The sequence below is a fragment of the Malus domestica genome, chromosome 10 (assembly GCF_042453785.1).
Source record: "Malus domestica chromosome 10, GDT2T_hap1".
Taxonomy (NCBI): Eukaryota; Viridiplantae; Streptophyta; class Magnoliopsida; order Rosales; family Rosaceae; genus Malus; species Malus domestica.
This window is the reverse complement of record NC_091670.1, coordinates 28,244,043-28,264,492: the sequence shown is the minus strand read 5'-3', so window position 1 is coordinate 28,264,492 and position 20,450 is coordinate 28,244,043. Positions and strand designations below refer to the sequence as shown.

Sequence of the window (20,450 nt, the reverse complement as noted above, 5' to 3'; positions counted from 1 at the left end):
TGTCTACAAAATGTGGGAGAAGAACAAATTATAATCAAAGTAGCTAATGTAAATTTGGGTATAGTACAAACAAATAAATAATATATTGTTACCTGATCCGTGAAATTTTCCCCACTTCGAATATTAGTACTAGATTGTGCCAAGGTGTTTCTCTAATGAGTAAACGATTGGCTGAGTATTCTCCAACGACTTGAGAGTGATTGTTCTGTTCTTTTGCCACCAATTTTCTCAAGAAAAGGGAATGAATATTGCTCCACATTTCTCGCAACTACATCTCATTACCCGTAATCGGAACATGAGTAACTTCAACCCACCTAGAACACAATGCAACATCTTCAATAAGCGTCCAATTCGTACCTGCATTATTGGCCCTTTTTTATTGAAACGAAAGTATATATAAACTTTGAGAGAAAGATTGGAATGTGGTTGAAAGTATTTGTGAGAAAATATGAAAGTGTGGTGTAAGGTGGAAGATAATGATAAAGTATTTATAGAAATAAAATATATATTTTTTAATTTTTAAATTTTTTTTCAGATTTTTTATTTTTATTTTTATTTTTTATTTTTTATTTTTTATTTTTATTAACTTAATTAATTTATACCGTTGGATAACACAATATTTGAAATCCAACCCTCCAGATTGTGACACGTGGTATAACGGTAACATATCATTTTTTTTTTAAGTTTTAAAGTCGAAAAACTGGACTGTTGATTTGGATTCGAAAGGCTCAGATTGTGCCACGTCATCTAGTCGTTGGGGGAGTTTTGAAATTTTTTTTACCGTTGGAAATCGAACGGTCCAGAAAAAAGAGTCGTTGAAATCCAATGGCCGAGAGGGTGCCACGCTGCACCCAGCAATAACTATAGACAGCCTGTCCAACGCGGGCCCCATCACCTACAAATCATGTCAGTGACGCGCACCCACTCGCACTTGTGTTGCATGCGCTTGACGCAAAATTTTTAATAACGTAGCTGACGCCAATCCCCCCTCAGGCGCTTAGGCCTTGGATTTGTGCTTGAGCTCTCCCTTTGGCTCCCCCTCAGCCCAATAGCTCGAATGTGCTGGAGCTACTTAGTCTGGCGATTTGAGTTGCTGGAGCAACCGGTCCCCTTGATGTTTAATCAAATTCTTAAAATAAACAGATATTTAATCAACAAAATTAAAAAATGAGGCACATATATCAAAACGCCTCCTACAAAGACAATTAAAATTGGCCCATGAAAAAGGCCCACAGAAAAATAATGACTGTTACATTTGGACATTTGTAGGCCCTTTCCAACGCTTTGCTTGTGAGGCTGAGAGAGTCTTAAACTAATCTCCTCCTTATCTGTGTAAAACCTCAAATGGCGGTTGAAGCTCTCCCAATTAATCTTCCGTGACATTTTTGCAGAAAGATAACTCAATGGCCGGTTCGGTTATGCTGCAAAGCCTGTGCTGCATAACCCCACAATCCCCAAATTGTTACAAGAATCAAACCCTAGCTTTCTCCAACTCTCAGCTCTTCTCCTCCAGTTCATCTTTTAGATTAAACAAACAGACTTTACTCTCAGCTATTCGAATTAAGAGGCAGAGGACTCAGAATCATCGCTCTGTGGTTCCTGTTGTGTTCGCTTCACAGTCCAACTTCTTCAAAGGTTAGCTGCATTTCACTGCTTTTGTTGCTGTTCTACTTTCTCTTTTGATTTTGTACTTGTTGATTGGCATCCCTGAACATTTTTATTTGATGGGTTCTTGTAATTTTCTGTTTTCTGCATTGAGTTTTTTCTGTTTTTGGTTTTTGGTTTCTGGGTTTTGATAAATAATGCTATTGCAGCTGAACGGTAATGGTTAGTAGGAAGTAATGTGCATATGTATGCAGAAAGCATGCTGGTTTCCAGTTAGATTATGGAATTTTGTAGTCTCAAGAGTTAGATATAGTTTAACAATTCACTGCGTTGTCCAAAAACTTTATTAAAGAGGGGGATCCGATTTTAGATTATAGTTGAGGGAACTGGCTAATTATGCATAATCCATGAGAGCCTAATATTTGGCGGGTGCAAGACTAACTGATTACTGATGTGCAATGTGTAGCAAGTGTGATTTTCTTGGGGCAATTTTGGTTCTGTGGCATTTTCTCCATAAATGGGGGTAAGGCTAGCCGACATTCACCTCTCCCAGACCCTGCGTAAAGCGGGAGCCTTGTGCACTGGGTACGACCGTTTATAGGTTCATAAGAACAGGTCCCCTTATTAGTTTCTTTTCAGTTTTCGTCAACGGAAAACTTGTATGGAGGATCCACTTCCAATTGCATGAAAAGTAGTCCAAGAAGGTATTTCTATTACGACCTTTAAATGCAGGCTCATTTTGAGTCAGAATTTTTTAAGTGTTAGGATAAGATGTTAGGTTTGTGGTTGAGTTACATTATCACATGGAGGACGTTATTTTGTTCTTAAAACTTAAATTCACATCAAATTCAATGTTGTTAGCATCACATGAACTACTTTTGTTGCTGTCCTGCTCATACAAGAGAGCATATAGTTACTGCTGTTTATTTTTACATGTGTGTTAACACTGCTGGTGTAAATTATGTAAATAGTTCTGCAAACGGCATGGAAGGTTGGGAGAGATGGAGTTGAGGCAGGAACCAATCTTGTCCCGGTAAGTTCTGTAGGGTCTCCCCTTTCTTGCGATGATTTTCATTTCAGTGCCCGGTGTTTTTCTTTCTTTCTGTACAAATTGGAGATTGTTGATATTCTGTTTTCATTTTGCTTTGGGGTTGGTAGAATTCAGTACCGAGACCAGTTGCAAGGGTTTCTGTGACTATAGTTGCATTGACACTTTCACTGTTTGTGCTCAAATCTTTCCTGTCTACAGCTTTCTTTGCGCTGGTATGTTGTCCATTTCTTTCCTCCTCCAAGAACAGTAAATTGCGTATTTTGCTGCCTTACCATAAAGAAATGAGATAATACGTAGACAATTTATCGCCAATAAGAGAAGATTGTTCTTATATAGATATTAGATAGTCCTGTATTTGTAAAGTACATATATGATATGCAATTGTATTGAAGTAAGCATTGTATGATAACAGGCTACGATGGGACTTGTATACTTTATATTCATTGCTTTGAATAAGGATGAAGGGCCCAGGGGGGGTGGAGGCACCACCTCAACGCCAAAGGAGGACGGGATAGACGACAGTCTAGAAGAAGCCAGAAGAATCATGGAGAAGTACAAGTAACAGACACATGGGTGGACCGTGGAATGGAGCAAGGTATCTTCATAGACAGAAGAAAAATCTCTCATCTGCTGGTTTAAGCTGTTAGGAAAGGCCTAGCATAGCGAACCTGACTGTGAGGAGCCGTCCCTTTCGGAAAGTGGACGGGAAGTTAATTAGTTTTAATCTTTGCAAAGCTCATGGAGATCTTATTATACACAAAAAAAGGGTCTTTTCTGCAGAAGTTGGCATTGATGGTAGGAAATTGGCGCGCTTAATATAGTTATTAGTGGCAGCATGATAAAATGAGACGGAGAGAAAGGCGTAGATGATAAGTTACAAGATGAGAGGGAGACAGAGAGAAATGAGTATACGCTGCGAAGTGATTATCGCACGTCCTTTCATGAGCCGTTAAGATATATGGTTTACGACCTCATTTTCTCAAAAACTAAAGAATTTAATCTTTGAATTATTTTCTCTTTCTTCTTGTTGAATTAGAAATTTCAGAATGCTACTCACGGGGAATCACATAGAAAATCACGCATATGCAGTAGATACACAAACCAGTACCCTAGTCCTAGACAACTTCTCTTCCTTTAGCCATTCCGCGATTGCTGGATTATATTTCGGAACCATTTCATGTTAGAACCAATCATATTTCCGTCATTAAACAATGACAATGTAACTTGTGAGGCAATTAAACATACATCATGAAAACATTCATAAGCAGACATGAGGGCATTGATGTTGCCGGTGCGCTCTATGCTATTATCAACCCCATCGTCGATCATCTCAGCAATAACCTGTTGATTTCAAAGATCAATAAATAAGCATTCAAATCCATAATTTGCACTAAATCTCACTAGTGAATCAGGATTAACATAAGAGTAAGCAACAAATTACCTCAGCTGCTTCGTGATCGAATATCCGCGGGAACATTGGCATCTGGTCTTGAAGTTTCAAAGGAGGAAAATGTAACAAGTAGTAATAGACCAGAAGTTGCCAAAAAAAAAAAAGAGCATATAGAATTGCAACGCTGACCCGGGCTTTCCAGAAGCGGACATCAGTGTGACAAAGTGAGGTATATTTGATCTTGATTCTCACTACATTGGCTTGGTGTAGAGCAACCTCCACATTCTCTATTATCAATGGCTTCCCACACAGCCGCCGCTACAAGACCTTTCACTTACAAGTGAAGATAAATATCACTAAACTGTAGTACTAAGTAACAGGTTTTTAAATAATTAATTTCTTAGATTGATGTACAAGTGGAGTTCAAGCGGTAAGGCATGAGTAGAAAAGGTAAGAACGGAAAGGCAAATTGGAAAAGTAGCTAGGAAAGGCAAATTGGAAAAGTAGCTAGCATTCCTTTTCCACGTAACTCAACTCAAACTCTTTCTCATTTTTGGTCGCTTAGATTTAGGTTTCAAATATTAAATTTCACTCTTATAAACCCCTAAAATTCTGAAACCTTCCTTGTTATCGGCTCCTTGCTCCAGCTTGGGGTCGGTGGCAACCCAGTGCTCATCCCTCCTTGCCCTCATCCCACCCTCTGGTTCCTCTCTTTCTTCCCTTTTCTCCCTATTTTTTCGCCCTCCTCTGTCTTCCCCTTTCTTCAACCTTCTGTTACCTCCATATCTTCCCTTCTCTTCCCCCATTTTCCCCTACCTCCCCATCCCCCCTTTTTTTTCTCCCGACTCCATCCCATTTTTCACTTATCCAAACCACCATGGTTGATGATTTGGATTTACTTTTTATGCATTTAGCTTTCAGCTTTTTTCTCCCTGAGCATTTTGTGTTTGAGATTGCTCTGAGCTTGGTCTCAGTTGTCCTTGAGTTTATCTCATATCTGGCTTCTATGCCTTGCTCCTTTCCAAATATCACTCCTCACCGTGAAATTACAACCATCTACCCTTGCTGCTCATTTCATTGGGTGTCTCTTCCTAAGATCTCCTTCGGAGGTGCACCTTGGTGGCTCGTAGCATTTAAATTGCATTTTGCACTATTTGGTAGGATTATGGGAGCACTTTCAACGCAGGTAGCTTGCCTATCCCCATTTTCCGTTCATCCATTTGTTTCTTCAGCCCTTCTTCCAGGTGCTGGTGACAGATTTGCGGTGGCGGTGGTGATATTTTGGTAGAGGCGGTTGCCTTACATTTTCATAGGGGTGGGCAAACGGGCCCTGGGCCCCATGGGTAGGGGCGGGTATTAGCGGTTCGGGGCAGGTCCTGTTTTTTAATAGGGGAAACGGGGCGGTGCGGGCTGGGGCAATGACATTTTAGGGTCAAGCCGGTTCCAGATGTATAGAAAAACGGGGCCCCAGACCGGCTCATTTGTAATTGAAATAGAAGACTCAGATTGAAAATAAACATACCTTCCAATAATGACCGTTGGTTTTTACCCTAGTATCTCTGAATCTGATCGAGTCTCTCTCAAAGCTCACTCCACGCCGTCTGTCCCTCGACTCCAACTCTCAGTTGTCTCTCCTTCGTCGTCCGTCCTTCGACCACCCATCCTCCCATCTTAGGTCTCCTCGAGCTCGACTCTGTCACTAGAGTCCTTCCCAAAACCCAACCAACCATGTCGAAGCTCGTCGGCGTCCTAGCCTTCTTAACTCTAACCCTTCAATTTCTGGCCCACTCCTTCTCGCCGGACCACCCCACCGACCGTTGCGTTCTCGTTCTGCTTGACGACCTCACCGTTAAATCCTCTCATCGCGCAAGTCGACGTTGGGGCGGTCGGAGACCCTATCGGCGTTGAAGATGTAGGTGGGATTTCAAATCAGACATCGCGACCTAAGAGATGTGGTCCACCGACTCGGTTGTGACTTGCGACTCATCCTCCAACTCGGAATCTTAAACTTCTCGGCGCTGGTGGTTTGGGAAATGAGGAAGTGCTGCATGGCAGACTGTAAGTCCCTAACGGATTTGAAGGCGACGGAGACAGAGATTTGAAGGCGACGGTGGCAGTTTCGCAAAAAAAAAAAAAAAAAACCAAGGACCCGTGGACCTGGCCCAAATTGGCCCGTTTCAACCGGGCCGGGTTAGGTCCGGTTCCTATATAAGAATGTGCTATCCCCTACCCGGCTCAGCCCGTTTCCTTTGCACCCAGGTCCAGTCCGGTCCCTTCAAAATTGGGCACGGCCCGGCCCGTGCCCACCCCTACATTTTCATGTCTAGGCTTTTCTGGTTGTTTGTTGCTTCGAGCTACTCACTTTGGACTTATTTTATTGTAATTTTCTTTTATGGAGTTGAGCTTTTGCTTGGCTTTTTCTGAACTTTCTTTTTGAATTGTCTTACTATGTACTAGTTTTCTTTTTTAATGAAATTTATTTTGATTGACAAAAAAAACATAAAGTTGTTGTTAAAGAAATAACTATCGTAATAAACGATATCAAAATTGAAAAAAACGCCTTGTGGCTCATCATCAGCTAAATAGTTTCTAGCTTTAGCATATTCCTTAAATTTAAGATTTGTCTTAATAATTATTGAATCCTAAATAAAATCTGATCCGCCCTATCGAAAAAAAAAATCTGAGATGGCAAGCTTCGTGAAGATACTGTAATACCCCATATTCTACAGAGCTGAGCACAAACTTTTTCTCCGTCACCAAACATTCCCAGCTCTGCCATGACCTTCACCTTCTGCAACCCCACAACTCAGTCTCCCTCTCACCCATCTTCCCTCTTCCCACAAATCACATCATACAAAACCATCAAAGACCTGCACCAAGTCCACGCCCACTTCATCAAAACCCGCCAAATCCATGACCCCCTCGCCGCCGCCGAAATCCTCTGCTTCTATGCCCTCTCAACCCACCGCAGTATCCAATATACCGGTTCAGTTTTCACTCAAATGGAGAAGCCCAATTGCTTTTCTTGGAACACAATCATCAGGACTCTCGCAGAGGACTCTGTTAACGACCACTCGCACGATGCCCTCTTCTTCTTTTCTCAAATGGTTGCTGATGGTTCTGTGGGACCCAATAAGTTCACCTTCCCCTTTGTGCTCAAAGCCTGTGCAAAAAATGGGGAATCTTGAGGTGGGTAAGTGTGTTCATGCCATGGCTGTGAAGTTTAGATTGGAAAATGATGGGTTTGTTATGAGCAATCTTTTGAGGATGTATGTAATGTGTGAGGTTATGAAGGATGCAAATTTGTTGTTTTATAGGAGTGTTGGGGATTTTGATGTTTTGAATGGAAGGAAGCAAGAGGGCAATGTAGTTTTGTGGAATGTGATTGTTGATGGGTGTGTAAGACTTGGGGATTTTAGAGCTGCCAGGGAGCTATTTCATAAAATGCCTCAAAGAAGTGTGGTGTCGTGGAATGCGATGATATCTGGGTACACGCAACACAGGCTTTTTAAGGAGGCTGTGGAAATGTTCCGGGATATACAGATTGGGACTGTGTGTCCAAATTATGTGACATTGGTTAATGTTGTTTGTACCATACTTGACCAATCCAGAAACTACTGAGCACTGGTCAACGTTATACCGTCAAGGACCCAGAAGAGTTTCCCCCCAACCAGGAGGCCAATCACAATGCGATACGTGTCAACATCATAAGCCAATCACAACGCGACACGTGTCAACATTAGAAGCCAATCACAACACGACACGTGTCAATGTCAGAACAACGCTAGAAACTTTTCTATAAAAGGAGATCATTCTCCCACAATATTTCCTAATGTCATTTGTACTAAATCATTCACTAGTACTCACTAAAGGAGAGCTTGAACCTATGTACTTGTGTAAACCCTTCAAAATTAATGAGAACTCCTCTACTCCGTGGACGTAGCCAATCGGGTGAACCACGTACATCTTGTGTTTGCTTCCCTGTCTCTATCATTTACATACTTATCCACAGTAATGACCGGAGCAATCTAGCGAAGGTCACAAACTTAACACTTTCTGTTGTACCAAAGTCCTCACTGATTTTGTGCATCAACATTTGGCGCCGTCTGTGGGAACGACACTTATTCCCACTCTCTTCAGCTTTGTTAAGCTGGTTTTCACCATTCGTAGACTCTCTTTTGACCAAGCATCCCTTTCCAACATAGGGAGCGAAGAAAGCCACAACACACAGAATGACACCATTTTTGCACCTAGTGCGAAGAAACGAAAGAAGGAACAAAAGAAGTTTGCTCTTCAGGCTAAAGTCGATGAGCTGGAGGCTCAGAACAACAAGATAGCGATGACGAATGAGATACTCCAAGAGCAGTATAAGAAGGTCTTCGAGATGCTCCACGAGGCTAGATATACTAAAACACACGAGCTCATCACCCATGTGGAAGTCAACCATCAACTGGGAGCCCCTAACACGGAGGGTCATTTGCCCTCGACATGGGTATTCCTATTGAGGAACGAGCTACTCATCGAAATGGCGACTAACATGAGACTTCTCTTAACCCAGCTGCTTCGACCTGAAGTATGAGGAGTTGAGGAAGACACTTCCTTGCAAAAGAAGTTGAAGGATCGAAAGCCGTTTTTCACAACTGTCGGGACTTCCTAAAGCAACGTCGAGACAATCACATCCAGGTAAGCTCGAAGATCAATGACCCAACGGTCTCTGAAAGACTCGGTCCCCTCCCATGTCCCAGGCCGGCTACCAATTTGGGGAAGGGGCAACAAGTCCTAGAGAAACACGAAGGTATAGGGGACTCAGAGATGTTCTGATAGACATAACTTGGAAGTTAGTACGGTGAGTCTAGGGAAAAATCACACGATCTTGATCAAACCTTCCTACTTCCAAGAGGAGATGGAGATTTACAAAAGAAAGCTCCAGTGGTACATGACGCCACTCAGGACCCTCTTGTCCTACAGCTCATTAAGGAAGTAAACAAGTTGAAGGCCGAACGACAAGCTGAGATACCTGATTGGAACCAACCTAGGCCTGGCCCTCTTACAATGAAGATCTTTGACACCCCTTCCAAGCAAAGACAAAGCAGAAGCATGGCTTGCAACTCTATACTGGAAATGAGGACCCGATTGAACACCTTAACCTTTTTTAGTCCACTATGGCATACAGATGCACACCGACGAAGAGCGATGTCTTCTCTTCCCATCCACCCTCTCTGACGGAGCTCTAAACTGGTATTGCCATCTTCCACCTGAGACGGTAGACTTATTTAAGGAATTGAGGAAACTATTTGTTTCTCAACACATTTTCCAGACCGATCGCTTGCATTCTGCGGATGACTTGTACATTATTTGCCAGAAGCTAGACGAGTCATTACATATGTATGTTGACCGCTTCAGCCATGAGTATTCCTGTTGTGCCGAGGCAGACGACAAGACTACCCTCAAAGCCTTCACGGCAAACCTACGTGATTGTTTCTTCAAGTACATGATCAATGCCAACACTTAGAAGACTTACTCTGAGGTGATGGCACAGGCTTACAACCATGCCTCCGCCGAGGCAATGACATATCAAGGGAAACCTCCCACAGCCACCCCTTATCAACAAGTAGGGAGTGGAAGCTAGATCCAACCAAATGAGAAGACATTGACCTTCCAAACGGTAGCCGTGCCTCCCTCTACCTTACTTAATACTTTGACAAGTCAACAGACATATCAACCTCAGGGAAAAAAGAAAGATTTTCATCCTCACCAGTCTCATTTGAGTAAAAGGAGTAAAGGACACTATCGCGATAACTAAGGGTATCGCCACGATAATGCCCACCCCCAGGTAGTCAACACAGTGGGCCAAGCACGTATCAGGACATGCCCTACCCCAAGGTATGAGACATACACACCTTTGAACACCACATGCGTGACCATTTACCCTAGCATAGCATACCGGATACCGAAGCCAATGCCGAGGTAGTCAGGTTACAAGCCCACGAAGAACACGGGGACGTTTTGCTCCTATCACGAGTATAACAGCCATGACGGCGAGAAGTGTATCACCCTTCGTGATCATATTGAACCTTTAGCGCGTGAAGGAAATATTGATCGATTCTTTCTTCACCCTTCAAGGGATAACCGTAACCAACGCCAAGTAAATGTGATATATTCCAATAGCGACGGCACACCCATATCTGAATTTTCCAATAGGGCCATGAAAAACAACGAACGAGCTTTAAGGCCTGGCCACCAAGTGTTTCACGTGGAAGACATCAGGGGAGGCAAGTATCAAAAGCCTAACTGGGATCCAATACGTTTCTACCTTGAAGAAGAAAGAGGTATCATCTACCCTCACAATGACCCATTGATCATGGAGGCTCACATAGCCAACTTTGAAGTACGACGAATCCTGGTAAACACGGGGGCTTCGGTCAATATCATGTTTGCTAAAGCTTTCAGGGCACTTAATATAGCTGAACACTTGCTCGATCGCTCGATTTCTCTTCTGATAAGCTTATCCGGTGATATCGTGCAACCTTTAGGGAGCATACACTTACCTTTCACCATTGGTACATGCCCTTATATAGCTACCATTACCACTAACTTCCTGGTGGTTGATTGCCCAACGACATACAATGTCATCTTTGGACGCACAGGCATCAATGATCTCAAGGTCATGGTATCCACACAAATGTTGTTGTTGAAATTTCCAACCCCCTATGGCAATAGTTACATCAGAGGAGATCAACTTAGTGCACGGTCATGTTACAACACTTCAGTCAAGCAACAATACCTGCATGTGCCCAAGGAAACCTTTTCTATATATGACCAAGTCATAAAGACTAGCCTAGACGAAGCCAACTTTGATCTTCATGGTGGCAACAGTCAACCCGACGATCCTCGAGATGACTCTTTCACCCAGCAAGCACAACCCACTGAAGAGCTGGAGAAGGTTTCTATCTCAAAAGATTATCCAGATCGCATGGTGAATAATGGCACCACCTTGTCACCACCTATTCAGTTGGCATTGATTTTTTTTTTTTTGCAAGAGAACACTGAGGTTTTCGCCTAGTCATACGAGGACATGCCAGGCATCTCGCCCGATATCATCTGTCATCGCTTAAGTATTGACCCCAAGACCAAGCCAGTGAGACAGAAGCGAAGATCTTATGACGCTGAACGGTACGAGGCAATGAAAGCAGAAGTTGAAAAACTCAAAGGCATAGGCTTCGTCCGTGAAGTCAATTATCCAACGTGGGTAGCAAATGTTGTCCTTGTTAAGAAGAATCCGACCAAGGAAAGTCTCCTGCTCCAAAAGGTCTTATGGAGAATGTGTGTCGATTACATCGACCTAAATAAAGGATGCCCGAATGATAGCACCGACCTAAACAAAGGATGCCTGAATGATAGCTTTCCTCTTCCTCTCATAGACAGACTTATAGACTCTACGGCAGGGTGTGAACTCTTGAATCCTATGATTAGCCCTTGGCCCTTCGCCCAATAGGGACTTGATTTGATTGGCCCAATGCTTGCAGGGAAGGGTAAGGCCCGCTATGCAATCGTTGCAGTTGACTACTTCACAAAGTAGGCTGAAGTAGAACCCTTGGCAACCCTTACTGAGGCAAAAATAGAAGACTTCGTATGGAAGAACATCCTTTATAGATTCGGCATTCCCAATGTGATAGTCACTGACAACGGGCGACAGTTCGACAACAATAAGTTTAGGAAGTTCTGCTCTAAGTTCAACATCAACTTATGTTTTGCCTCTTCAGCTCATCCCCAGTTTAATGGACAAGTTGAAACCATCAACAAAATAATCAAGCGAACTTTGAAAACAAGCTTGGACAAGGCTAAAGGTTGTTGGCCAGAATTTTTACCCCAAGTTCTTTGGTCATACCGCACTTCGTATCGGACATCAACAGGAGAAACCCCATTCTCACTTGCCTTTGGTACATAGGTAGTTGTCCCAGTTAAGCTTGAGTAAATAACGTTCCGAGTCCAAAACTACGTGCAAAGCGAAAATGGCTAACAACTTACCCTCAACTTAGATCTAGTCGAGAAACACATAAACCAGGCTCACTTGAGGAATGTCGCTTACAAGCAGCGCATCTCCAACTACTATGACTCAAGGGTCAAACCTCATTCTTTCAAAGTGGGGGACTGGGTATTAAAGAAAAGATTACTCTGCGACAGAGTCCCGAGTGAAGGAACACTTAGTCCAAACTGGGATATACCGTTTGAAGTTTTTGGCATCAGTCGCCCTAGCTCCTACAAGCTTAGAAGCTCCGATGGCAAGACCATTGGCCATCCATGGAACGCTGATCACTTGAAGTACTATTACAAGTAAACTCACATTGTACAAATGTTAAGCTTCAACCGTTCGGCATCCTATGTAACAAAGACTATTTGGCATGAATTCAATAAAGATGTGATTTAGACAACTCGGTCCTAATCCTCTTACATTCCTAGCAATGAAACACTCGGGTTCAAAGCTTCAACATGAATGCTTCCAACATGAAACAAAGTCTATGTTAACAAGACTATACAAATAAACAAACAGTTTCACAGTATATTCGTTCAATCATACATTCTAATACATTCATACATAAGCCAACTGTGCTTCGAAAGGGTTCAACATACTTTGTGTCATTCGACACTTGCTACAATGTGCCTCGACACCTTGCCCTTATTCTCACCAACCAGGTGATGAAATGTGAAGAATGAACTCATCTTCATGCCGCCAACCAGGTGCTGAAATGTACAACCCGTACTCTCCTTCATACCACCAACCAGGTGATGAAATGTACAACCCGTACTCTAACATCATTTGACAACTTGCCACTCATGCCACTAATCAGGTGAAGAAGGAACTTATCTTCATGCCACTAACCAGGTGATGAAATGTACAACCCATACTCTCCTTCATGCCACCAACCAGGTGATGAAATGTACAACCCGTACTCTAATATCATTTGGTAACTTGTCATTCATGTCACCAACCAGGTGAAGAAGGAACTCATCTTCGTGCCACCAACCAGGTGATGAAATGTGATGAAGGAACTCACTTTCGTACCACCAACCAAGTGATGAAAGCAACTCACCATTCATTCCACCTATCAGAAGACGAGTGGTACAACTTGTACATGTGAACTCCTAGCATTCACAAATAATAAAAAACCTTCAAGCTTGACAACTCAACTAGGGGAGCACTTATGCCCAACAAGAGTTATAGTCACCAACAAAGTCTTATAGCAAGCCAACAACAACTTCAGTGCATGACATACGAAGATCAAACTATTCAACCCTCTTGCTTCTGCTTTAGACATTTCTCATCTGTAACAATGCAAACACTACAACTCGTAGAAAGCTTCATACACTCTTAATCAAGACAGTGTAAAGCAAAACAAATTTATGGTGCCAACAAGAGCTTCATCAAAGGAGTTTAACCACAATTCTCAAAAGCTTCACACACTATTGATCAAGACAGTGTGAAGCAAAACCAATTTATGGTGCCAACAAGAGCTTCATCAATGGAGGGCAACCACAATTCTCAAAAGCTTCACACACTCTTGATCAAGACAATGTGAAGCAAAACCAATTTATGGTGCCAACAAGAGCTTCATCAAAGGAGTTCAACCACAATTCTCAAAAGCTTCACACACACTCTTTATCAAGACAGTGTGAAGCAAAACCAATTTATGGTGCCAACAAGAGCTTCATCAATGGAGGGCAACCACAATTCTCAAAAGCTTCACACACTCTTGATCAAGACAGTGTGAAGCAAAACCAATTTATGGTGCCAACAAGAGCTTCATCAAAGGAGTTCAACCACAATTCTCAAAAACTTCACACACTCTTGATCAAGACAGTGTGAAGTAAAACCAATTTATGGTGCCAACAAAAGCTTCATCAATGAAGGGCAACTACAACTCGTAGAAAGCTTCACACACTCTTGATCAAGACTGTTTGAAGCAAATTCAATTTATATGGTTCATCCAAACCTTCGACTACTACAAGGTGTGGCTTGCATCACAATCTCTTGCTCAACAGTGTGGAAGCAAAATTTTATATGTTGTCTCTCCCACATTTTCAAATTTCTAGTTTCCCAAAAAAAAAAAAAGGAAATTGGGAAATTCAACAAATTTCTAGTTTTCCCAAAAAAAAAAATTGGGAAATTCAACAAAGCTTCATCAATGGACGATAACTACAAATTCTCAAAAGCTTCACACTATAAGATAGTGTGAAGCAAAATCAATTCATGGTACCTAACAAAACTTCAACCTCAAAGCTTCAACACCAAAGCTTTATATATATATATATATATATATTTTCGGAAATTCGAAAATCCGAAAATTTGAAAATTAGAAAAGAAATAAAATAAAATAAATTCGAAAAAAAAATTGCCTAGGCCTCCTCTTCTTTGGGCCTAACAACTTTCATAACAAATATATGAATGAGGAGTTTTAGGCTACCACTTAGAAAGGAAATGCCTCATTCGTCAACTCCTTCGACCAGAGACTTGGGGGACTCCTACCATACCATATGCTACTACACCTTGATACTTGGAAGTCTCACGACCATTCAGTGACTTGGATTTTTCAAGTCTCCAATCGAGAAGTTTTCCTCACTCGGGAAATTAAGGGAGTATTACCTCAACATACATGCTTCACTCACAAAGCTTCAACATACAAGCTTTAACAAAAGAAAAAAATTAAAGAACTTAGTGAAGAATGCCTTGGTATATTTAACACAATACGTTGAAATGAAGCAAAACTTATTTATTGATATCTCCGATAAGTTACAAATATGTACATATACATGAATCAAAATAAACAAACAAGAGGGAGCATTCACAAAGGTTGCTCAGGAGAAGTCTCAACAGTCGGCAGAGCCCTAGAAAGAGGAGGCACCGGAGGGTGATCATTCGGAGCCTCAGTACTGGGCAGAACCCCAGAAGGAGGAGAGACCGAAGGTTGATCATTTGGAGCTTCAGTACGCAATACAGCCCCATAAGACGAAGGCAATAAATGCATTTGGAACAAACCCACAAACCTCTGATGATCAAGTAAAATCTGACCATCAGATTCCTGCAACTAGTCAAGCTTCATCTTCATATTTGTAGCATAGTTATGTGCGAGGCTATGCAACTGTTTATTCTCATGCTTGAGCCCTCTAATCTCTTGTTTGAGACTTATCACTTCAGCCGCCAATGATTCAACTTGGCGGGTTCGAGCAAATAGGCGTTGGACCATAGTAGACACAGAACCTGCACACTGAACACTGAAAGCCAGAGAATCCTTAACAACCAACTCATCAGACCGTTTGGAAAGTAGTCTGTTATCTTTGGGAGTGAGAAGGTTCATGGCCACCACTGCAGCAGTCATATCATTCTTCATCATAGAGTCCCCAACGGTAAGAGGACCAATAGGGGATAAGAATGATGGGTGCCATATGTTGTCTTGAAGAGACATAACTGCCTCTTCACCAAAGTTCAAGTCAAAACGACGGTCGGATGGGCCAGACATTTTCAGAAATAATGAAGGAGAAATAAGGTCCAATAAATCTCTGAAGTACAAAAATAAGGGGAAAACTCCTACAAGCAATAACTCTCTAAATGTACTTCTTGCACACAATTAGTGCCCTTATAAAGAAAGGGCAACATGGTCGTTAGTTCAAAAATCGAAGACGCACCACTATCCACATACAATATCAGCTTCTCGGGTACCACAGATAACTTTGCTAAAGATCTCTGACAAAGTTTAGACACATAAATTTTGAAGGTCCAGCTACCCTACTATTACCCACAAGGGTAAAGGAACAACACCACTGCTTGATAATTGGACAGTCCCTATGTGTGTCAACCTCCGTGCTCCGTGGCAAGGCAGGCTGGCAAAAATGCCCAATCTTTATTCACATCGAGAAAACACTCCCAACAGGATTACTTTCTCAAAAATCGAAGAGGCACCGCTCCCTGAATCTCGAGAGCCAGACTCTCACCAGGATTACTTTCTCAAAAATCGAAGAGGCACCGCTTCCGAATCTCGAGAGCCAGACTCCTACCAGGATTGCTTTCTCAAAAATTGAAGAGGCACCGCTCTCCGAACTTCGAGAGCCAGATTTCCTGGGATAAAGCTTGTCCGCAATCTTCACACGCAACATTAGCTTTCCAGATACCACATACCACTTTTTCAAAGTGCTCTGACAAAGTTAAAACACGTGAATCTTGTAGCTCCCACTACATTGCTATGACTGAGAAGGGTAAAGGAAAAGCGTTACCATTCGCTGTTGGGACAATTCTTATATATGTCGACCGTCATCCTTCACAGCCAAGCAGACCTGCAAATAATAAAAAATGCTTAACTTCTCTTCACATCCGAGAAGGCACTCTCAGCAAAGTCTCTCGAAATACTCAGTTTTTTTTCCCCCCGATAATACCTTTGCAAACAAGCCACACCAGAGCAAGAGTATCTCGTATCATCAGGGTTAAAAGCAAAAAGTATCCCATATCATGTTTTTTCCTTGTCTTTTCCTTTGCCCTTGCTTTTACCTGCAGGACAAAGAGAAAAAACGCAATCAGTCGGAACCTGAAATCAAACTTTTGATCTGGAACTGATTGCCCGAAATCTTTGCATGGTTGTTTGCCTAACATTGCTCTCAATTACTCATCCTCAACTGTTGTCAAGGTCACGAAGTCCTTCTGCAAATACCTCATAACAGTTGATACGATATTGACGCTTTACACTGAAGCTGCCACGCATGGATGAGTCGTTGCGAAGTAGTGCTCTGAATGACCATTTAAATGCAAAGGTTGCATTCCACTTCTACATCGGGGACAAATGTTGTAAGAGATTGAAGCAGAAAGATCAATGATGAGCTGGAACAGATCACTACATCACGATGCCCTTCCTACAGAACCACACAACACAGACAGAGGAATCTAAATCAAATTCAAACCCAGCATCGATGCCCTATCCGAAGAACTCGAGAAGCTTCAACAACTTTTCGCTGACACCATCGCCAAAGAGCAAAGCCTCGCCATACCACACCCACTACTTTATCGACAGCAAAAGTATCCCATATCATTAAGGTGGAATGTACTCTAAATTTGATGGACTTGTTTTGACCCTCAAATTCTTGAGTCGGCCTTATACTCTGGAGGAAACCAGAAAACCCTCTAGCCCAGTTCAAGAATAAGCCTGTGGAAAGTTACTTCTTTAAAAGCAAAAGTATCTCATATCATCTCTTTTTCATTTGCTTCTCCTTATCCTTGTTGCTGTTTACAACACAAGGAGAAGGAGAACAATCAACCAGAAGTTGAAGTCGAACCTCCGATCCAGGTTGCTTGCTTGGAAGTCTGATTGCTTACCTTGTCTGTTACCTCATTCGGCAAATCTCCTAGCTAGGCGACTTGGGACTCCTACTATAGGGTTTGTATCGCACTTGACCAAGCCTGAAACTACAAGTAAGCTTCAAGTGAAATTGATACATTACCTTGTGCATCTTCATCGGTTAAAGATACCACCCCTAGATGGAGGAAAAGTACTTCCAGAGAAGATGCCACATCTACATATGAGACAGATAAGGCAAGTGAAAATGATACCACACTTCGGTACTTAGAAGTTTCATGATTACTCAAATGGCTTGGATCTTGGAAGTCCCCAACCAAGGAGCTTCCCTCACTCAGGAACTTAGGGGAGTACTATTTATACCATACTTAACCAATCCCGAAACTACTGAGCACCGGTCAACGTTATACCGTCAAGGACCCAGAAGAGTTTCCCCTCCAATCAGGAGGCCAATCACAATGTGACACGTGTCAACATTATAAGCCAATCGCAGCGCGACACGTGTCAACATCAGAAGCCAATCACAACACGACACGTGTCAATGTCAGAACAACGCTAGAAACTCTTCTATAAAAGGAGATCATTCTCCCACAATATTTCCTAATGTCATTTATACTAAATCATTCACTAATACTCACTAAAGGAGAGCTTGAACCTATGTACTTGTGTAAATCCTTCACAATTAATGAGAACTCCTCTGCTCCGTGGACGTAGCCAATCGGGTGAACCACGTACATCTTGTGTTTGTTTCCCTGTCTCTATCATTTACATACTTATCCACACTAGTGACCGGAGCAATCTAGCGAAGGTCACAAACTTAACACTTTCTGTTGTACCAAAGTTCTCACTGTTTTTGTACATCAACAAGTGTCTTGCCTGCGATATCACGGCTTGGCGCACTTGAACTAGAGAAGTGGATACATTTGTATGCTGATAAGAATGGAATCGGGATTGATGATGTGCTCGGTTCTGCTTTGGTTGATATGTATTGTAAGTGTGGGAGCATTGAGGACGCTCTTCGAGTTTTTAAGCACCTGCTTAAAAGCAATGTGATTACTTGGAATGCCATAATCAGTGGGCTTGCTATGCACAGTCGAGTTGATGATGCACTGGATTATTTTTCGAAGATGGAACGAGCTGGTGTGGTGCCTAGTGATGTAACATATATTGGTATCTTGAGTGCTTGTAGCCATGCTGGTTTGGTGGAGAAGGGAAGAGCATTCTTCATCCATATGATTAATGTAATTGGCTTAGAACCTAGAGTTGAGCATTATGGTTGTATGGTTGATTTATTAGGTCGTGCCGGATTGTTAGAAGAAGCTGAAGAGCTTATATTAAACATGCCAATTCAGCCGAATGATGTCACATGGAAGGCCTTGCTCGGTGCTTGCAAGATGCAAGGGAACATCGAGATGGGCAAACGTGTGGCAGAGATTTTGATGGACTTCGCTCCTCATGATACGGATCCTACGTTGCTTTCTCAAACATGTATGCCTCTTTAGGAAATTGGGAGGCAGTTGCAAATGTGAGATTGCGGATGAAAGATATGGACATTAGGAAAGAACCGGGAGGTAGCTTGATTGAGCTTGATGGAGCAATTCACAAGTTTGTGGTGGAAGACGAATCCCATCATAGAGCCGGAGAAATCCATTCAATGTTGGAGGAAATTTCCGAAAAATTGAGCTTGGAAGGCCATAGGCCTAACACCACACAAGTGTTGCTCAACATGGATGAAGAAGAAAAACAAAGTGCATTACATTACCATAGCGAAAAGATTGCAACTGCCTTAGGCTTAATCAGTACAGCCCCTCGAACCAGTCTTCGAATTTTTAAGAACCTACGCATATGCGAAGATTGTCACTCTTCGATAAAGTTGATCTCGAAAATTTATAAATGCAAGATTGTTGTCAGGGATCGGAAGCGCTTCCACCACTTCGAAAATGGTTTATGCTCTTGCAAGGATTACTGGTAAATGCCTACACATATCAATTCAATTGTTTTCTGATTCTTCTTCTAAGCTAATCATTGTGTTATGTGATGAATGTACAATATTGTGATGTTTGACAGAGTTAAGAAGTCTTGTATGCGTACTTATTGCCGAGAGCTATTATTTACACTTCAAAATAGTAATCATGCACTCCTCTCGAGTGAAAAAAATTACAAGAGAAAGAGGCATGATAGCTTTTGCTAGTGGTTTAACACTTTGTTTCCAGAGCTAGACACACTTGATTAGCAGAACACGAAAGTCACAATCCCAATATCTTCATGCAGGTCGCATGCAGCCATAGACCAAAAAGGCTTTTTTCATAAGCACTTTGGCTTCCAGACAAAAGCCATAATTATTAAACATGATGATTAAGCAATTCAATTTGGGGGAAAACAAGAAATAGTATGGTGGTAATCTGGATTTACGTATGAATAGTCAACATTTAAAATTTAAATTGGAGGAATGCATGATTTATGTAATTTTTTTTCAGGGCTAATTATATTTGACATCATTGAGATCTGGGGTGATTTTTAAAAGTGTTACGAAGGTCTAATTTTCTCATTTACATTATAAGGTATTGAAATTGCATCTATTATGCCTTTGGCTAGATTGATTGTTTGATCCTTCATTAAATTAATGACATCGTGAGCATAAATGTCAAAATAGTTTTTGTGTTATAGCCATTTAGCCAATTTAGTATTTGTGTTTTCAATTTGGCCAATGGTTATCATGTTTTATCTATGTTAGACAATTAGGGCCATTTTATCAAGTCTTTGTTAAATAAAAACAAACTCATAAATTATTATAAACTTATATATAAGATTCTCTATTTAATTTAAAATATTGAAAAATAAAATAAAATTAAAAATTAAAAGAAAATATTCTCCCCTTTTCTATGTCACAACCTTAACAATTTTTATCAAATTGAAAGTTGTATCTCTTATATGTGTTATTTCTCATTGATTTGCATTTTTTTGAAAATTTGAATTTAAATAAATGGCTCACTCAATTGTGGTCTGTTACTCAATTACATAGTTGGAGGCGAGGTGGTCGGGATTAATTTTCTAAGGACTAGATGAT

At 41.6% G+C, this 20,450-nt stretch overlaps 1 protein-coding gene and 1 pseudogene across 3 annotated transcripts; both read left to right on the top strand.

Annotated features, from left to right (window-relative positions):
• The first annotated feature begins 1,241 nt into the window (after positions 1-1,241).
• On the top strand, positions 1,242-3,673 carry LOC103445426 (uncharacterized). Of its 3 annotated transcripts, none has more exons than XM_008384433.4 (4): positions 1,242-1,635; positions 2,577-2,638; positions 2,764-2,868; positions 3,069-3,673. In XM_008384433.4, the coding sequence occupies exons 1-4, from the start codon at positions 1,404-1,406 to the stop codon at positions 3,216-3,218; spliced, it is 549 nt and encodes a 182-aa protein (XP_008382655.1). In that variant the 5' UTR covers positions 1,242-1,403; the 3' UTR covers positions 3,219-3,673. The 3 variants fall into 3 exon arrangements, with proteins under 3 accessions (XP_008382655.1, XP_070661927.1, XP_008382656.1); XM_008384434.4 differs by having other exon boundaries at positions 1,285-1,635; positions 2,855-2,868; positions 3,069-3,208; XM_070805826.1 differs by lacking the exon at positions 2,764-2,868 and having other exon boundaries at positions 1,282-1,635.
• Positions 3,674-6,823: 3,150 nt separating this feature from the next.
• LOC103445550 (pentatricopeptide repeat-containing protein At5g48910-like) lies at positions 6,824-19,434 on the top strand (annotated as a pseudogene).
• The last annotated feature ends 1,016 nt before the right edge of the window (positions 19,435-20,450 follow it).